General features: G+C 38.7%; 1 protein-coding gene across 5 annotated transcripts in view; it reads right to left on the bottom strand.

The window, feature by feature from the left end:
• The window catches only part of NUP153 (nucleoporin 153), a 43,142-nt gene extending 16,121 nt beyond the window's left edge, over nt 1–27,021 (bottom strand). For 3 of the 5 annotated variants that reach the window (XM_067290867.1, XM_067290872.1, XM_067290871.1), the window contains exons 1-10: nt 26,918–27,021; nt 10,785–11,001; nt 8,901–9,149; nt 7,609–7,748; nt 7,395–7,523; nt 5,503–5,619; nt 5,340–5,387; nt 5,192–5,245; nt 2,724–2,870; nt 1,545–1,597 (exon numbers count right to left, since the gene is read on the bottom strand). In XM_067290867.1, the coding sequence (XP_067146968.1) occupies nt 1,545–1,597; nt 2,724–2,870; nt 5,192–5,245; nt 5,340–5,387; nt 5,503–5,619; nt 7,395–7,523; nt 7,609–7,748; nt 8,901–9,149; nt 10,785–11,001; nt 26,918–27,004 (1,241 nt within the window). In that variant the 5' untranslated portion in view covers nt 27,005–27,021. The remainder of the gene's footprint in view (nt 1–1,544; nt 1,598–2,723; nt 2,871–5,191; nt 5,246–5,339; nt 5,388–5,502; nt 5,620–7,394; nt 7,524–7,608; nt 7,749–8,900; nt 9,150–10,784; nt 11,002–26,917) is intronic. The other 2 variants (XM_067290868.1, XM_067290869.1) reach the window with 2 other exon arrangements.
• Between the last annotated feature and the right edge of the window lie 10 nt (nt 27,022–27,031).

Below are 27,031 nucleotides of genomic sequence, written 5' to 3'. Positions count from 1 at the left end.
GATCCAGATTTAAAAATTAAAATCCATTTGGTAGGCCAAAGAAAGCTTTACCAAAATACCCCCGGGTAGCTGCAAAAAAGGAACTCTTGCCAGCTGCCACTTATCAGTGTTGGGTTCCTGTGCCAAAACATGGCACCCAACAGGACCATCTATCTACTCCAGAGGCAAAAGTAAAACAAAGCACTAAAATCTGTGAACCAAATTAAAAGTAGTGTCAGTTGCTGGACTTCCTTTCCACACAGAGGAGATTAAAGGAACGCTACCAAAGAACATTTAGAACAGTTTGAAAAACCGCAATGAAAACCTAACACCTGCTTGCAGCTATCACAGAACCTGAGAGCCGGGCTCTCACGCCGCTGGAAAGGTCCTTATTGTGGAGTCAAACTAGGAGATGCCAAGGCACAGCGGGTTCTTTGCAAGCTACAGAATGCCCAAGGCTTAAGAACTGCTTGGAAGATGACTACAGAGACAACAAAATACAATGTCCTACTACTGTTCTTTGAAAAGAACAGATCCTCAAAAACACATAATGCAGCAAAGTGTCTTAATTCACTCATTACCCAAAACAGTTATTTGCCCAGAAGAGAAAGCCATCAATATTATTTGGAGTTAAGTCCCTCAACCTAAACCAAGTAGTGTAACACAAGAAAATCTGATCAACATAAGCACAGAAGAAATACAATTATTCACTCTCCCGCATTTTTTTTTGTTTTAGAGACTAGTTAACATTTGGCATTAGATGATTCTGAAGTACTCCTGTTTTTCATGCTAACTCACAAAGCAGAGAAGTGACTTCTCCACGGAAGGAGCACTAAAAGAAAAACAAAACAAAACACCCTCCATACCCCCCCCCCTCAGAAAAACTCCTTCCAGGTTTGGGGGTTTTTTTAATTGAAAACCAAACCTACTCATGAACTACAAGCTGTTACTTTACCTTATAAAGACTCCTTCTGAAAGCACTCTGTCCTTTATGACAGACCTTGCAGACTCCAGCAATTAGATAAAAAGATAAAACTAATAGCTGTTTCCCTAACGAACACCAGGATGGACAAATGGCTTCATTCATGTAATAGTAATCCAGCCGACAAACTGCAAAATGATCTGCCAAATCAAACTTAGTAACATCAGAAATTTAGTTGAACTAACTAGAAAACTATCCATACTTCCTAGAGAAAGAAAAATAATTAGGCCTTGAAAGGTAAGTATCCTTTTTGTGGATATGGCATCATACAAACCTTGCTTCCCATCTTCATATCCTAGTCAGAACATATATTTGGGCAAAAAAAGAATTACTGATATAATAATTTTATTCTTGTTCATCTTCTTTTCATAAAATTAACACTTTTCTCACACATAAATTGATCTTTAAACAGAATTCGCATACTTCATAGCTCTCATAATAAAAAAATTTTCACAGAATTTCCCATTCATTTTTATATTGTTACTGCCCTTCCAAAGAAGACAAGCATGAAGACTGTAGTAACAAAGGAGATGATTTAAAATCCTTATTTGAAGGAAGAAAACTAACAATAGATTTCTCATACCTTTCAGGTGATTCTACTTGCTGTTCTGCAGGCAAACTCTTCTCTCTCATCCCCTGCAATTTAGGTTTGGTTTATTAGAAGGTTTATCTGAATGCATTAATATTCTATACACAAAGCAAAGTCAAACAACAACTCTTATGCTTTGTGGGGATTTTGGGGGATTTTTTTTTTTTTTTTTAATACACCATTAAATATACCTCATCTACTTAAGTTTGTCCCTGGACTCAGTATTCAAGGTACACTTCAGTTAAATTTGCAGCTAAAACAGGCAATGCTACTTCAGGCAGCCCTGAGGATGAACTGACAAAATCCTTTATACTAAAACAAATGTCAGAAGCTGTGCCACAAGACATAATTATTTTAAACAAAATGTGATCTAAATGATACAAGACTCAAACCAAGTTTTCTAATCAAAATCTGGGTTAATTTACCAACCCATAAAAAGGGTGTACTTTTTTAATAATCCTATTTTCACCAAAAAAAAAAAAAACCCAAGCAGTTGCTGCTATGTGCATTTTGGAACTCTCCATCAAAGAAAGACTACACAGGTTAAACACACAGAGATGGAGAGATTTAAATGCAAGAAGCAACCAGTGTGATTATCTTGTCTGATCTCCTGCCTAACAAAGCCCATAGATTTAATACCTGACCATTTTTACATCTCGACTAATTGATACTGGAACCACAGGGGTTTTTTGTTTGTTTTCTGAAAAAAATGCTAATCTTCTTTTAAGGAAAGTTTAACAGGGACTCCATCTACACCAAAAATTATCAAAACTGATAATCACACTTATTGTTAGAAATCTCACTTGGAGCACATACCTCATCTGAAAGAGAATTTATACACCTTAGCATGTTCCATCAGTGAGAACTTTAACATAGAGGAGCATATGGAAAGTAAGGTGTTGTCTTTTAATTTTTTTTCCCCTGAGTACAGCCCCAGCCAATAGCACATCACTACATTGTGAAAATAACCACCAGACATTTACTGTTCCATAAATATAATTAAATCCATAAAAACTCAAATATTCCTTTCAGAATGGTTCCTACTGCCTTAACTCTCACCTCAAACATACTATCAGTATTCTCTGCCAGGAAAGAGCATATTAGTAGAGGAATTAGTTAGAAATACTCCAAGCTTGTAAAAACAGGCAGACAAGGATCAGAAAATGTACTTACTTTGTGCTTTGTATCTACTCTCTGGCGAACTTTAGTGGAATCAGTAGCTGGAGTCAAAGATGGTTTAAAATACTGGGTCCGACTCGCTGACAGAGAGATTGCCTTCGGTGTCACAAGTTTCTGGACAGGTGGATGTTGAGTTTCCATCTTTGAAAAGGGAAGAAGCAATCAATTTATATTTGCACCTGCCCAACTTAACTACAATATTCATTTATGAAAAAATTACAGTACTATAAATCTCCCATCAGTTTTGGCTCCCAGTGAAAATGGTTTGAGAAAGTGAGAAGTATTCAACTGAAGAGGGAAATTTGCCCCAAAACCAGGTACGAAATCCCCAAAGCCAAATAAGTAGCCAAAGTCTGACTGTGTCCTATTTCAAAATTTTGCAATTAACTTTATAGACACAATAATTCATATTATTACAATCAAAATAATAAATATTACCATAATATGCTCCCATCTTTTCCTTTCCCCTTCCCACATTATAAGTTTATTAGTAACTTAAATCATTAATTTAACATTCAAATTGTTAAGCAGCTAATTAGCCAGGCTCCTGGGCTTTGTTTTTTCCTACATTTTCCTCCTTTGAAGTTACATGATCTCTAGAGCACTTTCAAAAAAATGCTGTCAAATAATCTTAGGAGGAAACATTATTCATTCAAATATGATCCAAAGTTTTAGGTTTGCATCAAACAAGCCTAAAGTATTTGTCTTTCATTTTCAAAGCATTTTCAAAGGCCAAAATTAATTTTTAAGAGAAAGCACTGTACATTCTAGAACTGACCTTCCTCAATACAAAACTGACTTAATTGTCAAACAGAAAAGTGACCCCAAAAGACTACAACTTCTACAGAGGCTCCATCTGCTTTCGTCTTAAGGATGTGTGCTATTTCAATTGGTATCAACAGAAAACTGTGCTTACAATGCAGCGTTAATTTGACAGTATCCCCCTAACTCTTGCTAATAAAGTTCACACTGTACCATTTCTAAAACAATTAAAAGTATTTCTTTCTAAAAATGATTATATTGATTTTGAAGCCTTGAATAAAATGTGTTTTAAGCTCACAACTTTGTTTTGAGAGAAGAATGGTTCATTGATGGTTTTAAATGTAAATGACTAAAATTGAAAAAATAGAAGTCGCCCAGCTAGATGTGTGAGAGCTATTCTGCCTTGTGCAGACCCTTAGAATAAGAAAAATGTACCACATCACTGCTACCCGCTGCAAATGTTTTGCTTCAGTGCACAAGTGTTCTGGCAACTACACATTTGCTTTAACAGCAAAACACATTACCTTCTCCTTGGCAAACAATTACGTCTCATCAAGGGCTTCCCTTTCCATGCCAAACATTATGAATTCTAACATGGGAATAGACAATTTCTCTTCTTTCACCCAGTGACAGCTGTGTGCAACATTCCTTTACCGGCTGACAACTCCAGGCTGTCTGTTGCAAATCTAGTAGATCTTTCTTAATGTCTCATCACAGGTGTAGTTCCACAATTTAATTGAGAATCCATATCAGCTTTGTTTTCAATTATTTTGGATACCATTTATAGTAAAGAAATCATATCCTTTACTTTTCAATGTCTCTGTAATTTAGCACATGGTAAAAAAATAGTACAGGAAATCTGAGATTTTTTAAGTTCTGAAGTGTTTGTAAACACAGTTATACTCTTAATCAAGAGATTAGGACAGAAACTTGGGACATTCTGTCCACTTTCTCATTAAAACAGCAGATGGAAAATTTGCATGGAAGGAAAATCATCTTTTTGTTCCTTCAGTTGCCTGATGTTAAAGTGGCCTTTTGTGGGTTTCAGAATTGAATAAACCCAACAATACCCAATATTAAAGTTCAGTTAAAAAACATGACTAATTTTCACTTCTTAAGAAAAAATGAAGGAAATCATGATTTACTACAGCATTACCACCAATTTAATGCCACCTTAGAAAAGGAATTTAGGAACACAGGATTACACAAGTGACAAAACAATTTTCCTCTTCTTACATCAAGAAGGAATAAAAAGAAGTGCTACTTTTTTGCACTGAAATGAACATAGAAGTCTGACAAAATTTCTATGACAACTCAAGTAATATTTTTTCATTTCTGATGATTTCTCCAAGAGAAAGTTCTCCTAAAAACAAAATTCAACATGTAGCTTAACTTCAAGTTACAGCACAACATAAAACTGTGTGTGTTCCAGAAAATTTGTTCTTGATTGACGTATCAAGATACCATAATACAAAAATAACATCATCCTTAAACTGAATAATCTTCACAGCCCTTCCTTTAGTGTGGGCATAAAGATATTTTTTAACAATATGTGCACTGCCAGGACAGCTATACTTCGTAGAATGCTAAAATTAACTTGAATTCATGTGTATGCTGTCTTTGAAGTTTGTGAAATTCTGCTAATAGCTATAAAGCAGAGAAAGTTATGTATCTCAGCTTAGGACATTATGGATTCTTACCTGTTTTCGTTTTGAATGGAAGCCAGTAATACCCAGCACACTCCTGTCTACAGGCTAGAGGAAAAAAGCAAGCCTAAGTATTAGAGGAAGATTTTTCTAAGAGAAGCTTTCATGCAACAAAAAGGTGGAGGTTTAATTATCAACTTACAGAAGACAGTGGAGTAGAAACAGAAGATGGAATCCTTTTAGCATCCTGCTGAACAAATAGTGCAATAAATTAATCTGAACATAACATAAAGAACATCTTTATACTTGTACTGGCATATCTGCAGTTTTTAATAACACAAGAAATTAAAAGGAGAGCCATTTACCGCCAAAGGACTTGACATCTTCTCCAAAGACTGCAAGATGCGCCGTGCTGTGGAACTTGTCACACCATAGGATTGCACATTTGCTTGTTTAGCTTTCATTTGTCTTCTTACTGGTGTCTGAAAAATTAGCATCGTAAATGCTAGTACGCCTGACTTTGAATTAAATATGCCTGTATGGCTAAATAAATGATATAGCCAATAATCTAGTGACGATGGAGAAAAACAAATTCACTAAGAGGTCAAGCCATAAAGTAGAAAATACACTCTACTGACTTTATAACAGTTTAACTGGGGCCCCATACACCTTGAACAGGGGACAAAGCAACATGGACAAAAGAAGTACTTAAATGTAGAGGTGCAAGCAGAATTAGCAGGGACTGTCAGGGTCTCTGAAGCAGTAATCAGGAAAAGAAAACTCAAGCAAAGGCTTGTGCTGCAGAAAGTACTTTCAGTAACAAAATAGACCTCAGAATTTCCTGATGGTATAAGTATACCATCTTAAAATCAGTGTATACCACTCGCCATCAGGAATTTCTAGTTTTACTTTTTTTATGCTTCCTCCCTTCCTCCAAGATTATATTTGTCTGCAGATCTTTTAACTCTGTTTAAAAAGATCTGATTTGTACTGTAACAGATCTAAAGATTAAGTATTACACTGAAAAAAGTAAATTGTTTTATTGGCATCAGATGACTTTGAACATCATTCAAAAAGATTTCTTCTTTTTTTTTTTTTATTGCATATTAAACCCCTCATGTAACCACATGATGCTTAACATGCTGCTATGTAAAGACAGGAAACAAACCACATAGCACGTAAAAATTAAGCAAGACTGGCTGCAATCCACAGTAAGCAGCAACAAACAAACTAGTTTCTCCTTTAAAAAACTAATCTTTTGGTTCCTCTTTTCAGCATAATAGATATTTATTTTTTTAAATAAAAATAGCTGACCAAAAAGAGTTCCTAGCTTGAAGGAAGTTTTGAGTCTTCTGAAGTTTGATTTAAAACCAAGTCAGAATAAACCACAAGTTTTCAAGATTTCCCAGAAGTCAAGAACTTGTAGGACGCCCCCTCCCCGGTTTCATGGCACAAAGGGACTGCCAGAGTAAGTCCAGCAAACCCATGTTTCCTGTTCCTAAATAAAATTCTAATCTGTATCATTTTGATTTAAATGCACATTCCCAGCAAATCAGATTTTATTGACTTGCTTTTAGATTCAACTCTAGCTACTGATAGTTGCCAGCATTTTTTATTTGCTGGTTCTTTTTAGGATGCTAAGAACTCTTAAGGGCAAATAACTCTTCAAGAGCTCCACAAATCATATTGAAATAGAAAGCATTTTGTTGTTTATCCTGAGATTGCATTTTGGACTGCATACCTCTCTCTAATAACAGAAGAGTAAAGGATCAGCAAAGCTGCCTTTCGGATACTATTACAGTAAAGAGCACAGTTTTATAAAATATACTTATGAGTGCAGTATTCAAGCAGGTTAGACTATTGTAGCTTTTGCTACTGTAAGCACAAGTTTTCATAGTTATGCCATCGTTTTTATTTTTTAAATAAAGACTGCATGAATTTGTTAATGTAATACAGTCAGAGGCAGATGAAGGCACTTGAATGAAAATTTTTTGAAAGACTGAACAGAGGAAAGCACAACTAGAAACAACTAGCTAGAACTAGGGTATTACTGTCATTCTTTTTCATTAGGAGAAAGAAGTCTAGGCAAACTGTTAAAAGAGAATTTATACAGAAATTCCTCTTTTCTACTCTTGCAGGCTGGTAGAATAGGAACTGGTAGCACATTTTCAGCTCTCCTCACAGCTCTTTTGTGAGTGCTATATCCATTTGGTATTTCAATTACAATTCCCCTCCCACTGTATCATTATTCTCATACCTGATAAGGAGCAATTCGCCCTTTCGTCTGTCTCACTGCTGCAGCTGCACCACCGTAAGTGGTCTTTCCAGGGTAAAACGGAGAATCCCCAAGCTGACTTGTCTTAAACACAGAAGTGTTTCCAAGTGACTGCAGAGATATATTATGATAAGTGGTTAGTAAAATGGATACACATTCAGCTCAACTAAAAAATAGTATACTGTGTAGTACTTACAGGAGAGAGCGCTCCAAAAGCAGATAAGTTGAATGCAGGTTTTTTAGAACTAGATGCAGTATGCTGTGAGAGGGAATGAGATCTTTCAGCCTCTGGGGACCAGAGTGGTGGAGCCAATGTATTTTTTGAAACTGCTATATCTGCCAAAAGGACAGATGCAATATGTAAACACGTTGTGTACAAGGAGAACTTTTAATATTAAAGATCACTCTAACTTCAGAGTTAATACAGAAAAATAAGTCTTAAAGAAAGAAGAAATCCCCCAATACTCATTTCTGCAGCGCTCTAACCTTGACTTCAGAATTCTTTCATACAGATCAATTTCAAATTTTGTATGAAATCCAAACATTAATCCTGAGCTCAAAATCTGTTCACTGAATTAAGTATATAACTTCTTTTCTTTAATGTTTCAAAGCATTCATAGCAAATTAATACTATTCTTCAAACACAGAGTTGTCTTTCTTATTTTTCCCTTTCATGGAAAGATGCAAGGGGACTGCATAAACACAGATGCATCTATACAGATACAAAGCTCTTCCTATGTTGATAAAGGGTTGGAGGCCAGCACAGGTCAGAATTGGATGGGTTTTAAACCTGAAAGATTCCCCAAAAGCTGATCTAACAGATTTAATGATCTGTTTTCCATATGTGCTTTATGAAAAAACACCAGAAAGAGCATCAGTAGACTCAGGTTATATTGCCAAAGCCTGGCAACATCTACTCTCAATTTTAAGAATAAGTTTTCCAGCAGGCTTGCTGATCATGCCTCAGATCTTAACTACATGAAGGACTAGAAAAAGCTGCAAAACTGCTGCTTGCCCTACTGCAGTGAGATGACCCAGGTCTCCAACTGCATCTCCAACTGCTCTTGGCAAAACTCAGAAAAGCATCTTGTGTTTCTATTTGTCACCTAGAATTATTCACATGTAAGCAGCTGTCAGTCAGATATTGAGTCACTCCTCTGTCCAGACAGTCAACCTAGGTGTCAGGCTACAATGAGTCATGTTCAGTTCCCACCATCTCAGTTCAAGATTTACATATAACCTAGCTGAAAAGACTGTATTTCAGCAGTGACTCTTTGTAACATCAGGGTCTCATAAATATATCCCTAAGCATGGTTATATTAAAAAGATGACATGATTATATACTTCTAAAATACTAAAAATTTAATTTAATTCCAATATCCAGAAATGGCATTCACCTATTTTATTTACTAAGGTTACATGGAGTATCAAAGAATGCAAAGTATTTCATCTTGTGGAAAAAAGTTAGACTGAGAAAATAAAAGTTACCTTTATCAGATGCTCTAGAGGAGAAGCCACTGGTTGTTGAGATGTTATCATCATCATGCTGAGAGGTAGAATCTTTTATTTCTTTTACAAGAGAGAGTCCAGGACTGCCAATGCCAAGTGCAGAAGATGTAGAGGGCTGACAATGTGGTACTGTGGAATCCAACATGGTACAGTTCAAGTGGCTCCGATGAAGAGAAGGCCTTGTTAACACATCCGAAAAGTTTAATGCAGATCTACTCGTGGATGGTTCTAAACAGGAACAGGGAGACAATTAGCTTTCTTATAGGCAAGCTCACAGAAGCCAAAACCTGTTTCTATCAATACTCATTCTATTGCCAAGTTTTCAGTACAAAAATAGTGAAGCTGAATTTAACTTCTTCCTCACCCATATAGGGTTTCATTTAACTGTCCGATTACAACAGCAACACTGCTTACGGTAATAAATAGTAATGTCATATTAAGAGGAAGTTGAGTATGAGGTTTTACAACACAGTAAATTCTGATCCCACACTCAAGTGCTCTAAAACTATCTTTCACTAAATCAAACATATACAAATTCCTAGTTCAAGCTTCATAACCACTGCAGTACTACTAATCAGGTTTCCAAAGCACTGGCAGATTTTTAGGACAGTATCATTTTAGATAAAGTAACTGTTTTAGACCAAAGGCCAGCTGACCAAAGGAATACAGACTCTAGCACATTCATACTTCAGAGCTGATGAAACAGGCTTTTCTTAAGAGAAGGATTTGTTTGGGGTTTTTTGTTTGTTTGTTTATAAGTATAGCAAGTAAGATTGGTATATGCAACCCCCAGCCTGCAACATAAGCTATTAAAGGTTCTAGGGCGCCCATCTGCTCCTGAGCTCTTGGAGTTGGTAAGTTTGCTGTACAGCTGTTATTACTGAAAGGTCCTTTCACACATTTCTTTAGAAAACCCAACATGTGTTCCTCAGTCATGAAGATCTTCTCTGTTCCTTTATCCAAACTTATGCTCAAGCTGTACCTACACAAAAGCTATAAAGTTTCTTATTTACAGTTAGGTGGCATTGCAGATTAAGGTATTTCTTCATTCTTTTTGATTCAGCAACTAAGAGAAGCAACTGACTTTGCATGCATAGATGGTTATCTACATGTGCTCAGACAAAACATAATCTCCTTATTAAAAATTAAGTCCTGCAAAACTGCTAGTTTAACAGAAACTCAAATGGGAATATATGCAATTTGCATAGCAGAACTACAGAAATAATTAGTGAGAAGCTCTGGATATAAAACACAGATTAATCTTTTATACTGTAAAGTAAGGAGTTGGAAACTTCTTGCCAAGGGTCCATATAACTTTTCAAAGACTTCAGGTACAAACCATATCCAGGCACTGGTTCCCCAGTTCTCCATTAAACTAACAAGGAATTTCTCTACGTTGATCAAAGAAGCCCAAAGAAAAAAGAAATAGGACATAAGAAGAATGAACCTTCCTCTGGCATTCCACATTATCATCAGCCCTTTGTTCTGAGGACTACAAAACACATTAATGTTTTTTATTAACCTGGGAAATTAGATAAACCTTCATTCCAGACCTCAGGGGGAAAAAAAAAAAAGTAACCTAGAGCACTTGCGAATGAGTAATATCAACAGTTTGCACCTGGTTAATAGAGTACATGAAGTTAACTGATGAATTCCAAGAGCTGTAAGACATCTTCCAGAATATACTTAGACAAGATGTTTCACAATTACGTTTACAGTTTAAAGCTAAGACAGTTTCACAAACATAGTTCTTTGAATTCTGTCAAAACCCTCTTTCCAGCTTCCTTTAGGAATTTAAATCTGAAAGTAGAAATCTGTGAATAAATACAGATGGCCAGAATACTAAATGTTTTTTTCACATACCTTCTAAATTAATTCTTGCTGATTCAGGCGTGACTCTCCCATCAATCACTATGGTATCTTCATCTGGATAATCATGATGAAAATTTACCGGATTCTCTTCCCGGTTTGTAGATTCATTTGTATCTACACATTCATCTTCGCTTTTATTGAAATACTTCTGTAACCATCCTGGCACGATGTTTTTCACCGATTCTGTCACTCTGCTAATGATTCCCTGCTTGAAAGAAAAACACTTGTTTAATTACAGAAAAACATTCAGTGGTATACTCTGAAAAGCAACTTTCCACAGACCTTAAAGACAGATACTTGGTATCAAACATTCATAATGAGAATGAGATAAAGGAGTATGATCCTTTACAGAGGAACTCTATACTTCTGGGACACATGACATATTTAACATATTTAACATATTTACTACTACTATCAGTTTCTGCACCTCCCAGTCACCTTGGCAGTTCTCAAAATTCTGAAACTTCAGTGAAAGTTCACCAAGAACTTGTCAATTCACAAGGCCACCTGGAACATTATTTCTAAATAACTCCTGATATACATACTTGTTTCAGGACTCCTCCACCTAATGTCCTCACTTGAAATCCATCAAAAACAGAGGCTCAGCAGTTATCTGCAGTGACAACCATGCTATCTGTTAGAATCAGTGAACTTTAATATTTCAGAGTATTTTTCTAATGCTGAACTGCAGTTACAAAATGCATCAGAAACCACTGTTATGCCCTGAACAGTCAGGGTATCCAACAGAAGCCCTAGAAGAAAAACAAAGCTATAGCTGAATAGCAGATGCCTTACTACAGGATTGATAAATAGATCTGTTTTGATTAAATTTCACTTCACAGTACATTAACGTTTTGGAGCTCTAAACCCTAATGTTCTGCAATTATTGAATACGTAAAAGCCATTTCCATTTTGCCATTTAACAATTCTTTGCAATGCTTGCATTCTACACTTAAGAAATATATATTTACCATTTTGTTTTAGTCAGTCACTTCTTCCCTATCATTCCCTCAAAATTTCAACACATTTAGTCAAATCTCAGTCCTGCGTGGCAGATCACTTACTTGTGGCACTGAGTTTCCTCCCTCTTGCACTCACTATAGCTACATAACTAGCTGGTAAGTCAAATTAGCAAACGTGAAAGCTAACTCAGCAAATTCAACACTTTGAAAACTGAAAAGTAAGAAGAGCTAAAGAGATTTTTTTGGAACAACATTATCAGTTACTGACATGTATATTAAAAGTTCTGGTATGGTACTCAGATATTTATCTGATTTTAAGCAACAGATGGTCAAAATTATTATTCAGGTGCAGAACTAGGCAATGCAGTCCTTTACATATATTCAGTATTGCTAAAGATTTTCTCAATCATAGAACAAGATATTACTGGCCTTAAAATGGGCATGTATGATTCTCTTACTGAAGAAATCCTCCAAATACTTAATTTTACCTACCTGAGGCTTAAATGGAAGGAGTCATAGGCATCCAGGAGAGTAAACATACAACCACCTTTAGTATTCCAAATGAGTAACTGGAGAATCTAGCTAGACTAATAATTAGTCAAGATGACACTTCACCATCCAAATCTAAATACAGACTGATCTGACTCTTTCTTTCATATGACAGCCTTGCTACCCTTCGCCACATCAGCAGGACTAAGACTAAACTCAACGCAGGGTAACATCTTAAATCACTTCAGGAGCTGGAACTTGATAAGTGCAGTCATAGTGCAGAAAGTACTAACAGCCTGCTCCATCTGCCTCGTGCATGGTGAAAGACAAACAAGAAGCAGTTTTACACTCCAGAATACTGGTGGCTTACTGACAAAGCAAGGAAAAGCAAAATTCACTGCAACACACCTCTGTTTTCCATCTGCAAAATGAAAATACTGATTACAAGTACTGTGAAAGAACCAGGCAGGCATTATGAGCAAATAACACATCATCAAGTACAGATCTTGCTAACAAAAAACTCCCCCACAAAAGCAAAACATACATGCTAGGTAGTCTCCCCCCCTCCCCCCCCCCAAATATCTTCACTAAAACAAAGATTTCCTTAAGGTGTCTCCTAGCTGCCCAGAACACTGACCTTAGTGATATTCAAACAGCAGAAACCCAGGAAATAAAGCATTAGTGTTGGATTGCTGTTCAAGTGATGTACCATTGACCAAATACGCTTTTGAATGTGCACACTCTATATTCTTGCTAGGGCATTTTAGCAGGATGTCATGCCTTGCATTGCTTTTAAAGCTGGAATTTTAATTTTACTCTAACTTTTAATCTTCTTATTCTCCAACTTCAGCACATGTGTTTGAACACCTTTCCCTCTCCCCACACAAGCCTGCCCTGTCAGCACTTGAGCGTTGTCCCTCCTCACTCCTGCATCACCAGCTCCATCCCTTGCCCATTGCTGGTTCCCCACTGCGCTCCCTAAAGCCCTACAGAGGCACTGAACTTAGTATTGTGAAAGGGCAGAAGATGCCACAGGACAGTCCTAACTGTGCACAGCAGCATTTTACTTGCTGAACGTGTTTTAGTCCTTTGGCACGTTATTAACTCACTGATTTCAGCAGTTTGAGAGCTGCTGTCAGTACCAACAGCTGCCTGCTCCTTTTAAATGCATTCATATTCTATTCTCATTCTAAAATACCAGCAGAAAAGCAGAACTAAACACAGAACACAAAAAGAAAAGCCACAATAAAGACATAAAGACCCAATAGCTTAAGAATAGATATTTACAACGGCTCTTCAAATTCTGTGCATCCTACAAGTCTACAACTCCGCTCGACAGATCTGTGTATATAAACACCACAGCAACAGTAACAAGGGTTACAGTTACTCAAAGCATATTACCTTGAGATGCAACTCTGAAGGAAAGATATGGAGACAGGAATGCTAACCATTATACAAATAAGTGTTATAATTTACTACTTTAAAAGACCAGTTCTTCAAAGGATTTATATAAAGAAACAAAAATCACCTGATCATAGCCACAATTTGATTCCCAAACTTAAAAGCAAGCTATTTCTTGGCTACGTATACTTTAGAAATAGGACAGTTTTCTTAGTTTATAGGGGTCTTTCATACAGCAATATGGAAAAAAGTACTGGCAGGAGTACTCAGAAAGAGTGCATTACTGGTAAACACCTATTTTTGCAATTGAGTAGATTTCAATCTGAGAAGATTAAGGAAATCCCACTATACAACATGGAACGCACTAAAAAATATATACATAAAGGTCATATACTAACATGAGGTGTTTAGAGATGCAAAATCTACAACCTCATAAAAGAGCTAATTTCCACTTCACTATATGCACACCTCAAAGCATCAAGTTTTTACCTCCAGGCCAATTTATAGATTTTTTTTTTCCTTCTCATTTTGAAGTTAAAGTTATTAAAACATATGAATCAGTAGGTCCTCAAAAAGAAAACCTGCAAGCTACAGCACCTAAGGGTGAAGTTCATTGAGATGGGGCAGATCAATCTAACCACTTCCAGTCATCCAGCAGGAATGTTCCTCTCTCTCCATTCCCCACTATGCTACCTTGTGCCAGCTCTGGCACGTAGCAGACTAATCTCTGTTCTCGATGAATTCATTGATCTGGCAAAAAGTGCATGTTTCTCTGCTGGACTAATGAGTTCAACTAGCTCAGTGCACCAGAACTGGCCTGAGAGAGAGAGAGAGAGAGAGAGAGAGAGAAATTAGACAGCCAGAACAAGGAAAAGGAGGAACGTGCCTTCTCCCTTCTTTAAACAAGCTGTCTCTGTACTGCCGTTAAAACACTGTCCCAATTCTTCCCTTCACCTCCATCCACCTCCCTTGTGCTGGCACTGGCACATACACAGTCACGTGACAAACTAATCAAGGAACAGATCCAGCCCAAAATTCACCTAGAGAGTGTGATGGCGAGGACTCCCTTTCAGGAGGATCAGCTCCCTGCTCCAGCTCACCATGTGACTGCACGAGTGCTAGCGCAAAGGCAAGAACAGAAATGGAAACAGGACGGGATTGTCTCTTGCAGCAGCACAGACTCAGACTGGCTTAAACTGAGTTTCTGCTATTTAGGGAGTGGTTTCAATTTGGATGTAGGACAGCAGAGTTTGATATTTCATTTAAAAAAAAAAAGACAATAAAACTTATGACTTAATATGAACAATATGATACAGGAATGCCATTAATTATGTAGTGTTGGGGGGGAAAAAAAAAACAACTTTAAGGCAACTGGACTGGTTCAAATTTATTTCTAAAAATCATGAAGAAATGCTTCCTGATGCCAGCATATTTCCTTTTTATTGCTTGAAGTAAGACTCATTTTCCTCAGTCTAGGTAGCTTTGGAATAAATATCCCAGGGAAAGTCAGGTACTGTTTTACATTTTGGCACTGCTTGCAGGTCTGTGCCATGAAAATATTAGCCCATTACTACCATTTCCATCTGAATGCAAAAAGCCAGCATATGCTCCCATAGACAAATCAGCATCTAACCCACAATGTTAAATCCTTATGATACTGAACAGTTTTAACTCAAATTTTGTCCACGCCTTTAGCTGACACTGACTAAACATTTCAAAAGAGAACACGAAGTATAGGACATCTTTCTTCCTTTTTTTTTAGAAAGCACTAGATTGACTAGCACTAGGTGCTAATACTGATCAGTGATGGGTGTCGTAAATCACTGAGCATATGGTTAGTGTTAAACTTTGTGATAGGAATCTATCAGTGTCAAAAATGAAAAGTATAAGATTAAAAGGAGACTACTTTCATTAACAGCTTTACAAGCAGTTTTAAAGGAGTACATTGTTACCCTAAGAAGGGACCATAAATACAGCTAATATTTTTTATTGAAAGCCTCGCACTTACTTAGTGTGCATACAGCTAAGTTTCAAAGACAGTACAGAGGGCTACATTAACAGAAATGCAGCTCAATTTTTTCTCCCTTTTCCTACAAAGGAACCCTGTAGCCTGAACCAATCATTTTTATTTAATGAGCACAAGAATAGCTAAAATGACACATGGCACCAGGATAGCAAAGTCTGACATGAACAAGTTTAAAATTTTCCAAATTAAAATCATCAAAAAATACATTTCCCATAGCACCAGATGGTTTTGACAAGGCCATTGGAACAAAGTAAACAGATTTAACAAAGTATGATAACATACATTCATATTTAGGATTTTAATACACAGTTCAGAGATAAAAATGTCTCTTATTTACAGCAATTCTCTATATATGACTCAATTCATTACAGTGTCTCAATATCACCAAACATATTTGCTAATAGAAATGGCAAACTTTCCCCCTTTCCCCCTACTTACTGTAAATAATAAGCCTATACAAAGAAAGGTTTTCAATGTATCATTTCCCATTCTACCAATTTGCTATCTACTAAAATATACTAGATTCCCTGGAATGAATTAAACAACATGTAAGTGCCGCTTTACCTAAAAGCACACACAAATATGATACCACACACTAATCTCAGGCACACAGTAGTGAGGAGGCATTTTGCGTGTAAAAGACAAACAAGGGCAAGCCAAATTGCACAGCAACTTCTGAAACAATGGTTAAATGCTGTTCAAGGGCAACTCAGCTTACTGACACCATCCCCATGTCAGAGGTTTTCTAGTGCAGACAAGGCTTTATAGATAACATGAAGCATATATCAAAAAATGAAGTACTTCCTACAACAATATTTTATTACTCCCATTTTGGAGTAGCACTCCAAAGTAAATAACTATCTTGTAACACAAAAACTAGAATTTTATTTTTAAATTAAATGTGGTGGTAATAAAAGATAACAAAGTACTCCTATGCTGTTCTGAAATAACTTTTCTATCCATACTGATCTACAAACGGAACTGACAATAGGATATGCCAGTGGGTTTGTGAATGTAACATATCAGTTCTGTTACACATTGATCATGTTATCTTATTCATAATCATTTTAGTTTTTTAAAGGACAGTTGTTTTTCTTATTGTTTGCTATCAAAACTGTACTTGACAAAGTCAAAACCAAAAATTTAGAAAGCCTGCACGTGTATTTCCTTAAGTTGTAACAGTTATCTTGCTAGGTCTAGAGACTGAACATGGAAGTTAAGACAAAGTAACTGAAGAATCACCTTTAGGTATTCTCTGTGAACATCTAGATTTTAGCAAAACTCAAAGCCTCCCTACTTTTGAAGCATCAAACCGGCATTCTGTCTAGTGTATAAAAATTAAACCTCACAATTCAACTGCATCAACAGAAGCTGCAATTAATTTCAACTGGACATGGAAGTTTTAAAAATTATATTATGTTTGACCCTGCTGCACATGCTCCCTGACTAGCTTTAAAAACACAAGAAGCGGTGCTTAGAATAAAGCAAAAAACACTGAGTCTCAGACAGAGCTGCTTTAGCTGCAGCAGTTGTTGTATCTTATTAAAGGTTTCGTAATTTATCTGTTATATCTTTGGCAACTCAAGCTAATATTCTGGAACAGTGAAGCCAAGGTAGGCTCATCTCTGCTACAGGGCAGTAACCTTTAGTCATTAGGGGCAGCAATGTCTGAATGTATTTTCATCACAGCTCGCCTGACAGAGCCAAGAGCATCTCATGTAAACATATTACCATTTTCTCCAAACACTGTTCTCTTACCGCTAACACAAACTGTCATTGCCCAAAGATTTTTTTTTAGGGATTGTAGGCAGTAACATCTACAATTCTGTATATATTCTGCAACTCTGTAAAGTAAGTTAAATTATAAATACTAAAGGCTGACATTAGAATGGCTGCGCTATTATAACTCAATTTAGAATGTATCTAGTTACACTACAGTAAATCCCTAATACACATATATTTAAACCAGTTTAAACCTTGTTTATATCTGCTTACCTTAGGATGAGTTAAACTACAAATGCACCTAACATTACAGGTTTGCACGTATCTCTATTGCACACAGATTTTTTTTCCTAGCCAACCTAATATTTTGTTGCTGTAAATATTTCCATGCCTCACTACACCCTTAATCTAGTCTCAAAGAAAATGCCAGTTGAACAGTTTAAATGTTTGGTTGGTTTACTTTAATCTGGGAGGTCACTAGTCCTAGAGTTCTAATAGGGAAAGGAGCTGAGATAGCCTATCTGCTTCAGAAAAAGACAATTTTGTTCCAAACACCATCATAGCCTAAAAGCAAAGTCAGCTAGCTTTGCAGTACATGCTCAAACACTTCTTTCCAAAAGCAGAGCTATGGAAACAATAATGGACAACCTGGGCAAGAAGAATGAAAATCTTCTACTAGCATAGCTATTTGCAAAGCCAGCACGTGTGCTGTAACTGTAATTGAATCACTGCAGTTAGGACCTCAGTGCACATTGGTGTCCATGTGTTAACATGCATTTTTTCCCTACAAAGATGCATCTAAAGTCTATCATGAGTGTGTGCTTACTTTGAAAAACAGAAGGGGATCGCAACCAAGCCAAAGAGACATGAAGGCACTGTTACTAAATGCAACACACAATTATGAGATGAGTTACAGAAACTCAAAGGAAACTTCCCCCCGGAAATATTAGTACTCCTTTCCCAATATGAAAGCTTTAGTGGTATGATATTTCCTACCTAGAGGGGAGAAAAGCATTTACACATACATTCCCCCTCTTTTGACAAAAAAAATATTTTAAGCTCTGCAACAACAACAAAATAGCAAATCTTACAGTTAAAAGAAGATCTCTTCAGTAATTATTTTTGTAAAGTAATTTAGAATACCACAATGACAAATAGTTGTATCAGCAACTTACAAAACTACTTATGCTTTAGGCAAAGTCAAACAAGCTAGTTCATACTCGCCTACACTCAAATTTAAGATGACCCAACTGACTTTGCCTAAAGGGGTTTAGAGAATACTTACAGTCCCTTCCACTAACAAAGCTGTTGGTGTAACAATCTTCCACCAAAAGTGGTGACACACAGCCATGAACAATACTAGCTTTACACAGTTCAACTGTTAGCAAAATAAACATATATATATATGTTTATACACACACACAAACATCTATATAGATCTGTACGTATACATACACACACACACATATATAATGTTTATACACACACACATTTAAAACCTATATTTGAATTGCACCTTCAATTAAACAGCTATAACAGCTTTCTCCTGATACCTGAACTGTACAGGTCTTGTCTACAGGAAAGCAAGTCAAGGGTTTTAAGCAGCATTATAATAAAAAGAGAGAGAGAGAGAGAGTATGGAATGTGGTGGCAAGAAATGGAGACACCTGGCAGGAGAGATCTGTCCAAGGGAAAATAATAAATATGTCCAAAGTTAGTACAGTTATTCATAAAACTGAATAGAACACACAAACCAATGGATAAATTATTTAATACCCTAACAAGAAAGAATTAAAAATAGCTCAAATTCTTCATTAAAAAAATATTTAGCATATTTATTAATTCTTTAGCAAAGACATGTATTGTACTTTTCAGAAAGCACACAGGAGAGTTTTCGTTTTACTCTCTTAGTAGAATGTAACAAGAAACATATACTGAGATCTCTCCTTCTTCTCTCGTGACTGTATAAATACCACCATTCCACAGTTCATGCTTGTACAGTATCTACTCAATAAAAGTATTTAAAAGATTGCAAAAAAACCCACAGAGTTTTTACAATTTAACAGCTGTAAAATGGCAAAAGTGTATCACATCACCTACCAGCTCTAAAAAAACAGAAGATGCTTGAAAAAAATAGTCTGGGAAACAGCAACCTTAGAGAAAGGCCTCTTAGCTATGCTCTCCCTGAGGGGAACCTTACAGTTTACTCTAGATAAAATGCAACAGTGAGATGCGGGCATTTATTTCTTCCCTCAAAAACAGCCCTGAGACAGAATGAGGATGCACCAGTAAAAGGATTATGAACCTAAAGTAATGTCGTCATTTATGCTGGAAATGCATGTCGGTGTGTTCTGCAGGCCAACAGCAGCTGTCACACAACCGCATGGCCACAGAGGCTGGGTGGGACCCTAAGGTCACCTAGTCCAACCTCTTGCTCAGAGCAAGGTCAGGGAGAGCAGGTTGCCCAGGGCAGTGTTCAGCTGGGTTTGGATGGAGACCTCTCTGGGAAGCTCTTCCAGTGTGCAACTACACACTGGAACTGTGATTCACAGTGAAAACATTTTCCTAATATCTAACTGGCATTTCCTATTTTGCAACTTGAGTTTGCTGCCTTTTGTCCCACTGCTGTTAATATCCAAGAAGAGCTTGGCTCCACCTTTGCTATACCCTCCCATTAGGTATTTGCAGACAGCAGGTCTCCCCTTTGCTTTCTCAAGGCTGAACAAAGCCAGCTCTGTCAGCCTCTCCTCATACATCACATGCTCCAGCCCCCTAATCATCTTGGTGGCCCTCTGCTAGACTTGCTCCAGCATGTCAACACCTTTGTTGTACTGGAGAGGCCAAAACTGGACACATGCTCCAGCCTCTCCAAAGGCAGACTTGCAAGTGATGAACAGAGGGGAATCATCACCTTCCTCCACCTGCCGCCAACACTGTTACTAATACAGTCCAGTATGCAGTTGGCCTTCTTCACCTCAAGGGCTCACTGCTGACTCACGTTCAACTCGTCCACCAGGTTTGTGGGGCTGTTTTGTCCCAGAGGAAGGACTTGGCATTTGCCTTTGTTGAACCTCACAAGGTTCCTGTCAGCCCCTTCTGTTGAGACCCCTCAGTGGCAGCATTACCCTTCAGCATACAGACGCTCCCCAGGTTTGGTTTCATGTAGGAACCTGCTGAGGGAATACTCCATTCCCTCATCCCAGACTGTTAATAAAGACATAAAACATTATCGGTCCCAGTATCAACACCTGAGAGATGCTATTAATAACCAGCTACCAGTGCAACTTTGTACTGCTGATCACAACCTTTGGAGCCCAGTGGTTCAGCTAATTTTCCAAACACTTTACAGTCTACTTGAGCAGTCTGTATTTCACCAATTTGGCTACAAGGATAATACAGGAGACCATGCTTAAGACCTTGCTAAAAATCAAGGTAAACAACATCCACTGCTCACCCTTTGTCCACTGAGTCAGTCACTATCCAGTTGTGTTATGAATTTGATAGACAAGGCTATGCTGGCCTGCATCTATGCTGAACTGAAATTGTTCTTCTCAAACTCTTTTAGGTGAGCAAAAAGGATTTTGCACTGTATCCTCACACAGCTTTCAGAATCAGCAGCAGCTCAGTGCCTCCGTGACAGTGGAGCAAGAACCAGCTCTCACTACTAACCAGAGGAATAAATACTCTCTCACTCAGAGGAAGTGATGTGCTGCCAGCAACTAAGGCAATCTGCAGTGTCCCAGCTAACACAACCAATTATCGCATCTGTTTTTCAATCCTCTGTCCTAAGATACCACCCACTAATATTGGGTTTTTTTCCAACACTTTGCAGCCCCCAGGGCTGTCATGACAACACTTTGAGAGACAATAACCAAAATATTAATAAAATGCTACAGCCAACATATTCTACAATTTGTTATACCATTGAGAACATTTTGAAATAAGAGAAAATTGTCAGTGAAGTTTTTCCCAACTAGGATACATCTTTGCTTACACTGACAGTAGAAGGTATTCATCTGGTAGTGACTGTAGAAGGTATTCATAACTACTAACAAGTACAATATTTAAAAATCCATTTTGCTAATACAGTTTTCTTCATAGTGCTGGGAGAAAACCAACTGAAGTTAACTAGCCCATTCTTTTAGAACAAACCTTTAAATATGCATTAAACATTTCTTAAAATCTATGCATATTTAGCTCAGTATGCTAGCCTACTACTAAACCAAAACAAGCAGAGATGTATACAAAAATAAAAATAATCATCTTAGCACACTTCAAGGTATAACCCTATTGATAACAGTTAAATCAATAGTTATACTTACATAATGCCCTATAGACATTCTTAATAGTTTAAAGATTTTTTTTATTAATATTTTCTTGCTTTGGGTTTATGAAACATTATCCAATTTAAATTACTCAACATGATATTCTAGGAACACCACCTCTTGAGCACAAGAGGTTCAAGATTTCTTCTCAGAATAAAGCAGGCAGTTTATAAGATTCCTTCTGCCCACTGTCTGCAGCCACTGCCCACCGAGAAAACCCCATACATAACATAAAACAAATCAAACAGTAGTTTAGAACTGGGCTGTCTTCAAGAGCAGGTGATAATGTAATGATTTAGGCAGTGCTGCATATAGTTTAAGTTCCCAGTCCTCTGATTGCTTTGTCTGGGCAGAATCTTACAGAATCACAGAATCGCTGATGTTGGAAGGGACCTCTGGAGATCATCTAGTCCTACCCCCCTGCTCAAGCAGGGTCACCTAGAGCACATTGCACAGGATTGCATCCAGGCGTGTTTTGAATATCTCCAGAGAAGGAGACTCCACAACCTCTCGGGGCAACCTGGTCCAGTGCTCTGTCACCCTCACAGTGAAAAAGCTTTTCCTCATGTTCAGGTGGAGCTGTCTGTGTTTCAGTTTGTGCCCGTTGCCTCACGTCCTGTCGCTCGGCACCACTGAAAAGAGTCTGGCTCCATCCTCTTGACACCCTCCCTTTAGATATTTGTACACATTGATAGGATCTCCTCTCAGCCTTCTCTTCTCCAGGCTAAACAGGCCCAGCTCTCTCAGTCTTTCCTCATAAGAGAGATGCTCCAGTCCCCTAATCATCTTTGTAGCCCTTCGCTGGACTTGCTCCAGTAGTGCCACATCCCTCTTGTACTGGGGAGCCCAGAACTGGACACAGTACTCCAGATGTGGCCTCAGCAGGGCTGAGTAGAGGGGGAGAATCACCTCCCTCGACCTGCTGGCAACACTCTTCCTGATGCACCCCAAGATACCATTGGCCTTCTTGGCCACAAGGGCACATTGCTGCCTCATGGTCAACTTGGTGTCCACCAGCACTCCCAGGTCCTTCTCCGCAGAGCTGCTTTCCAGCAGGTCAACCCCCAACCTGTACTGGTGCTTGGGGTTATTCCTCCCTAGACTATTGAAGATGATAAGATAAGACTATTGAAGATGGAGACTTGTGCTTGTTTGATATGGGAGGTGAATATTACTGCTTACACTGTATCTCAAATGACTTTGCAAAACTCACCAACTCAGAGCAGCTTTTGTGACCAGGACCAGTGAATATACCCTCAACAGCCTGCCAGTCCCCTCTTTCTGGGAACATCATAACTACATCAGCACAACACCAACTAAATACATGCAACAGCATATGCTGGTTTCACCAAGTAAAACACATTTGGACTGCTCTGCTTTATACCAGAGCAGCACATCTACATTAGAAATATGCACTAGCATACACACACGCAAGAAAAAACAAAAACAAGCCACTCACCAGCACAAGTTTCAATCTACAGTTATGACCTCCAATATAAAAAAAAGCACTAATTTGAAGCTTAAAATAAACATACAGACTTATGGCAAGGGTATAAAGACTTTTCATATAACTTGTTTTTCCTTGAGTTTAAATCTGCTTGTAGGAGTTTTAAAGTCCAGAGGAGGCAAATTCCTTCATATTTTCATTTGAATAATTATCAAGTAAAAATAACTCAAAATTATTTTATAGTCTCCTATAATGACATATGTAGGATCTTTGAAATCTCTAGGTTACCCAGATGGGAACAGCAGTTCTTTAAGCTAAACATAAAGTTAAGAATGGGAATATGCAGATACTATAGTAGAAGCTGTGTAATAAGTTAGTAATATAAACACTATTCCCCTTCACACTAGTGATTCCAATCACTGGTCTACCTAAGTGACCAGGATCTAACCAGCGTTTGGAAGCACTGAGGCCACATCCAGAAGTTGGCCAGGGAACCCAAATGTTGGGCACAACAGCACCCACCTTGCTTTCATGTGCTTGGCTCTCGGAACAGAAGCCGTGATTTTAACCCAAGTGCCTAAGCTCCTTACGTGGTGCAGGGGACTGGATATTTCGAATGAGATGGCTAAGTAAACAGGTAGCATGCCAAGCATGGCATTATCTAAAGTCAACATTTAGCCATTAGGAAAGCACAGTGAATGGGAGGAACACCTAAATTCTACTCCCAGAATGCCTAACCCAGAGACACAAAAAGGCTCTTTTGTTTTTGTGGATTCCCAGCCCAGAAACCTCCATGGTGGGTGACTACATACCACCTTTACTTAGCAGTGCTGCCACTTTTTTTTTCTTTTAGTAATATAGCTACAGACAGTATTCAGTGTCTCTTTTATATAAAAAATATCATGGCTCAGTTCCCATCGCTAGTGGAGGGGGTTTGAATCCATATCTCCATCTCTCAGAAAAGTACAAAAGCTACAAGTCATAGTCATCTCTTCCAGATAGCATATTTTCACCTGTCCTATTTGGGGCTGATTTAAAAAAGGCACTAGATTTAAAAACAAAAACAAACCAAAAAAAACATACGGATGCATGGCTCTAAAGCTTAATGGTCAGGGCTTTCATTTGGGAGGAAGGAGCAGGAAACACAACGCTTTGCATCTTTGCTCCATAAAATATCTAACATAAAACAAGTAAGTTCTGAGAGCAAGGACCAAAGTCTACATGTCTCCATTCTTGGAGAAGCACCCCAATCAGCAGGCCAGAGGGCAACATTTTCTTATGTGCCCTCTTTCTGTCTCAATGAATCATGCATTCTTTTTCTAGATAGTAAACCAGCTTCAGTCAATAGAACTAAAGACAACATACAGCTTGCCAACTAGGATATTTGCCCGGAAAGTAGATGATGTGGGTTGATCCCTCAAGGCAAAAAAGGAAACTGAAGGAAGGGGTCTATCACATTCTGAACAAATGCTTTAACTACTAGTTGTTATATAGCAGCAGCAGCACCTCCTCTTCCAACTGTCTTCTAAAGCTGTCACTGTATTTTATAGAAGACTGATTCTGCAGTACGTTAGGTGTGATCAGAGAATTCCCACCTGATCAAACTCCCCAGGAGACTATGGCAAAAGAACAACAACCAGAAAGCAGACACCATGATGCCTAAGCATCATGGTAATCATCCCTCATACAAGTGGGGGGGGGGGGCGGAAATCAGATATCCTGGGAACTTTAAAGCTATTAGCTAAACTGCCTACAACCTTTAGACACCTTCAGAGCTTGATGATAAGAGATTGAGGGTTTTCAGGACTCTAATTTTGACCACAAGCACCTAAAACAGGTCTGTCAAAAAGCTTCCACAGGCTATGATTCTACTTACTGATAAAAGCTGTAATGATTTAGGGATGGGGGTCAGAATTAGAGGTATAACGTCATGTCAAAGTTGCACTGAATATTCTCATGTCTTCTCAAACTCACTACTGAGAGACAATTAACATTAAATCACAGAATATTTCTGCAGAGTGGACATTATACTGAAACAAGAACACTTGTCAATTACTACAACTTAAGGTAGCTCTCTACCCAGAAGCTCATCTTCTTATGTAATGCAAGTTAACAAGCTGCACATGGTTAAAAAACTATTCATGACAATAAACACACATACCTAACTTCTATCAGTTTGTTAGTTTATTAAATCATTACAATAATTTTCTTTCCAATACTTCACTGCTAATTTGATCTATGTATTCAAGTTGCAGCATCCAACCTCTGAGCGGAATCCCACAGATATCCCCAACCATGTGTTTGCTTTGGCACACTGTTTAAATAAACCTACTAGAAAAGGCACAAAGATAACAGTCAATAGAAGAGTTAGAAAACCATCTAATCTGTAATTACTTCAGATTCATGTGTCAGGTTTATCAGTTATCTACACAGTATCAGCACATGCAAGACATGGTAATTTCAGTGTTATTCTCTCATTTACGTAGAACTTTCAACATTTGCTCTGTAAGTGTAGTGATTCTTTTGTATTCAATGTCACTATCCTAGCTTTATATGGACAATATCACTTAACAGTATACTACCTATAAACCTAAAAAAGTATAGTACTTCTCAAAATAAGAAAAAAATGAGTAACAATTCATGCAAATTGCTCCCTCAGTTTTGCATATAAATACTCATTTCTGTAGCCACTGATAAGTTACTGATTTAATAATGCAAGGGTTTTGGCTGAACAGTCAGCTTCAGGTTCAAATACACGGCACATGGCAAACACATGTGAAGGCATATCCAGAGTCCTGTTTCTCTGCCTCTTGGAAATTCTTAGCAAACAGATCAGGAAGCGTTTCTGCTTCTCTCCCTCCAGCCACTAACTGGTGTGGGATTTTTGTGCTGCAATGTACAAACTAGTTTTTGTTATCCGTCTGCTCTATCCTGCAATATAAAGGAGAACAAATGCCTCGTGAATTACATTTAACTTGCAGGGCATCAGCACATTTAAGCACAGGCAAGAGACTGAGGAAATTACCAGATGCAGAACCGAGGGCTCTGCATATGTTATCTCCCAAAAAGCAAACTTGAAAATGAATAACTATTAGTACCCTCACAAACTAACTTGCAAGATGGGCTGAAACTTGTGAATAAGGCAAACACTAGAAGAAATGCAGTTAAATCTGAAGAGAAAAGTACGCTCGGTAATCAAATGCCAATTTTAATTGGAGGGGATCGTTTGGAGAGCAGCGTTTGCCAGGCGGCAAACCCAAATCATTCTCCCCGGTGTCTCTCCGCGGGCGAGAGCGCGCAGAGCACCAGGCAGCGCGGAGACAAAAAGACGGTGGCGGAGGACAGGGGCCAGCGCGCTCCCGCGGCGGCGGCCGCCCCTTCCCGGCCACCGCGCGACCCGGGCGGCGGCACCGGCCGCCTCCTCCCCCCGCCTCTCCTTCCTGCCGAGCCGCGGCGCGTCCGCGCTCCGCCCGGCCGAGCGGCGGGGGGCAGCGAGCGGGCGCCGCGCGGACGGACGGAGGGAGGGAACAAAAGGGCAGCGCGGCACGGCGCCTCCCGCACGCGCGGCGCCCCCCGCACGCGCGGCGCCCGCGGGCCCGGCGGCGGCGGCGCCGCCCGCCCGGAAATCCCACAATGCTGCTGCCCCGGCGGGAAACCCCTCCCTCCCCTCCCCTCGCCGCGCCGCGCCGCGCCGCGCCGCTCCGCCGGGAAACCCCGGCCCGGGGCCGCGGCCGCCCGCCGCCGCGCCTCACCTGCTTGCTCCGGGCGTAGGGCGGCTTCGCGGCGCCCAGGTGGTACCGCCGGGTCCGGATCTTGCCGCCGCCGCCGCCAGAGGCCATGTTGGGATCCGGCCCCTCTGCTGCCCC

The sequence above is a fragment of the Apteryx mantelli genome, chromosome 2 (genome assembly GCF_036417845.1).
Source record: "Apteryx mantelli isolate bAptMan1 chromosome 2, bAptMan1.hap1, whole genome shotgun sequence".
NCBI lineage: Eukaryota > Metazoa > Chordata > Aves > Apterygiformes > Apterygidae > Apteryx > Apteryx mantelli.
Note: the sequence above shows the minus strand (reverse complement) of the source record. Positions and strands in the feature narration are given on the sequence as shown.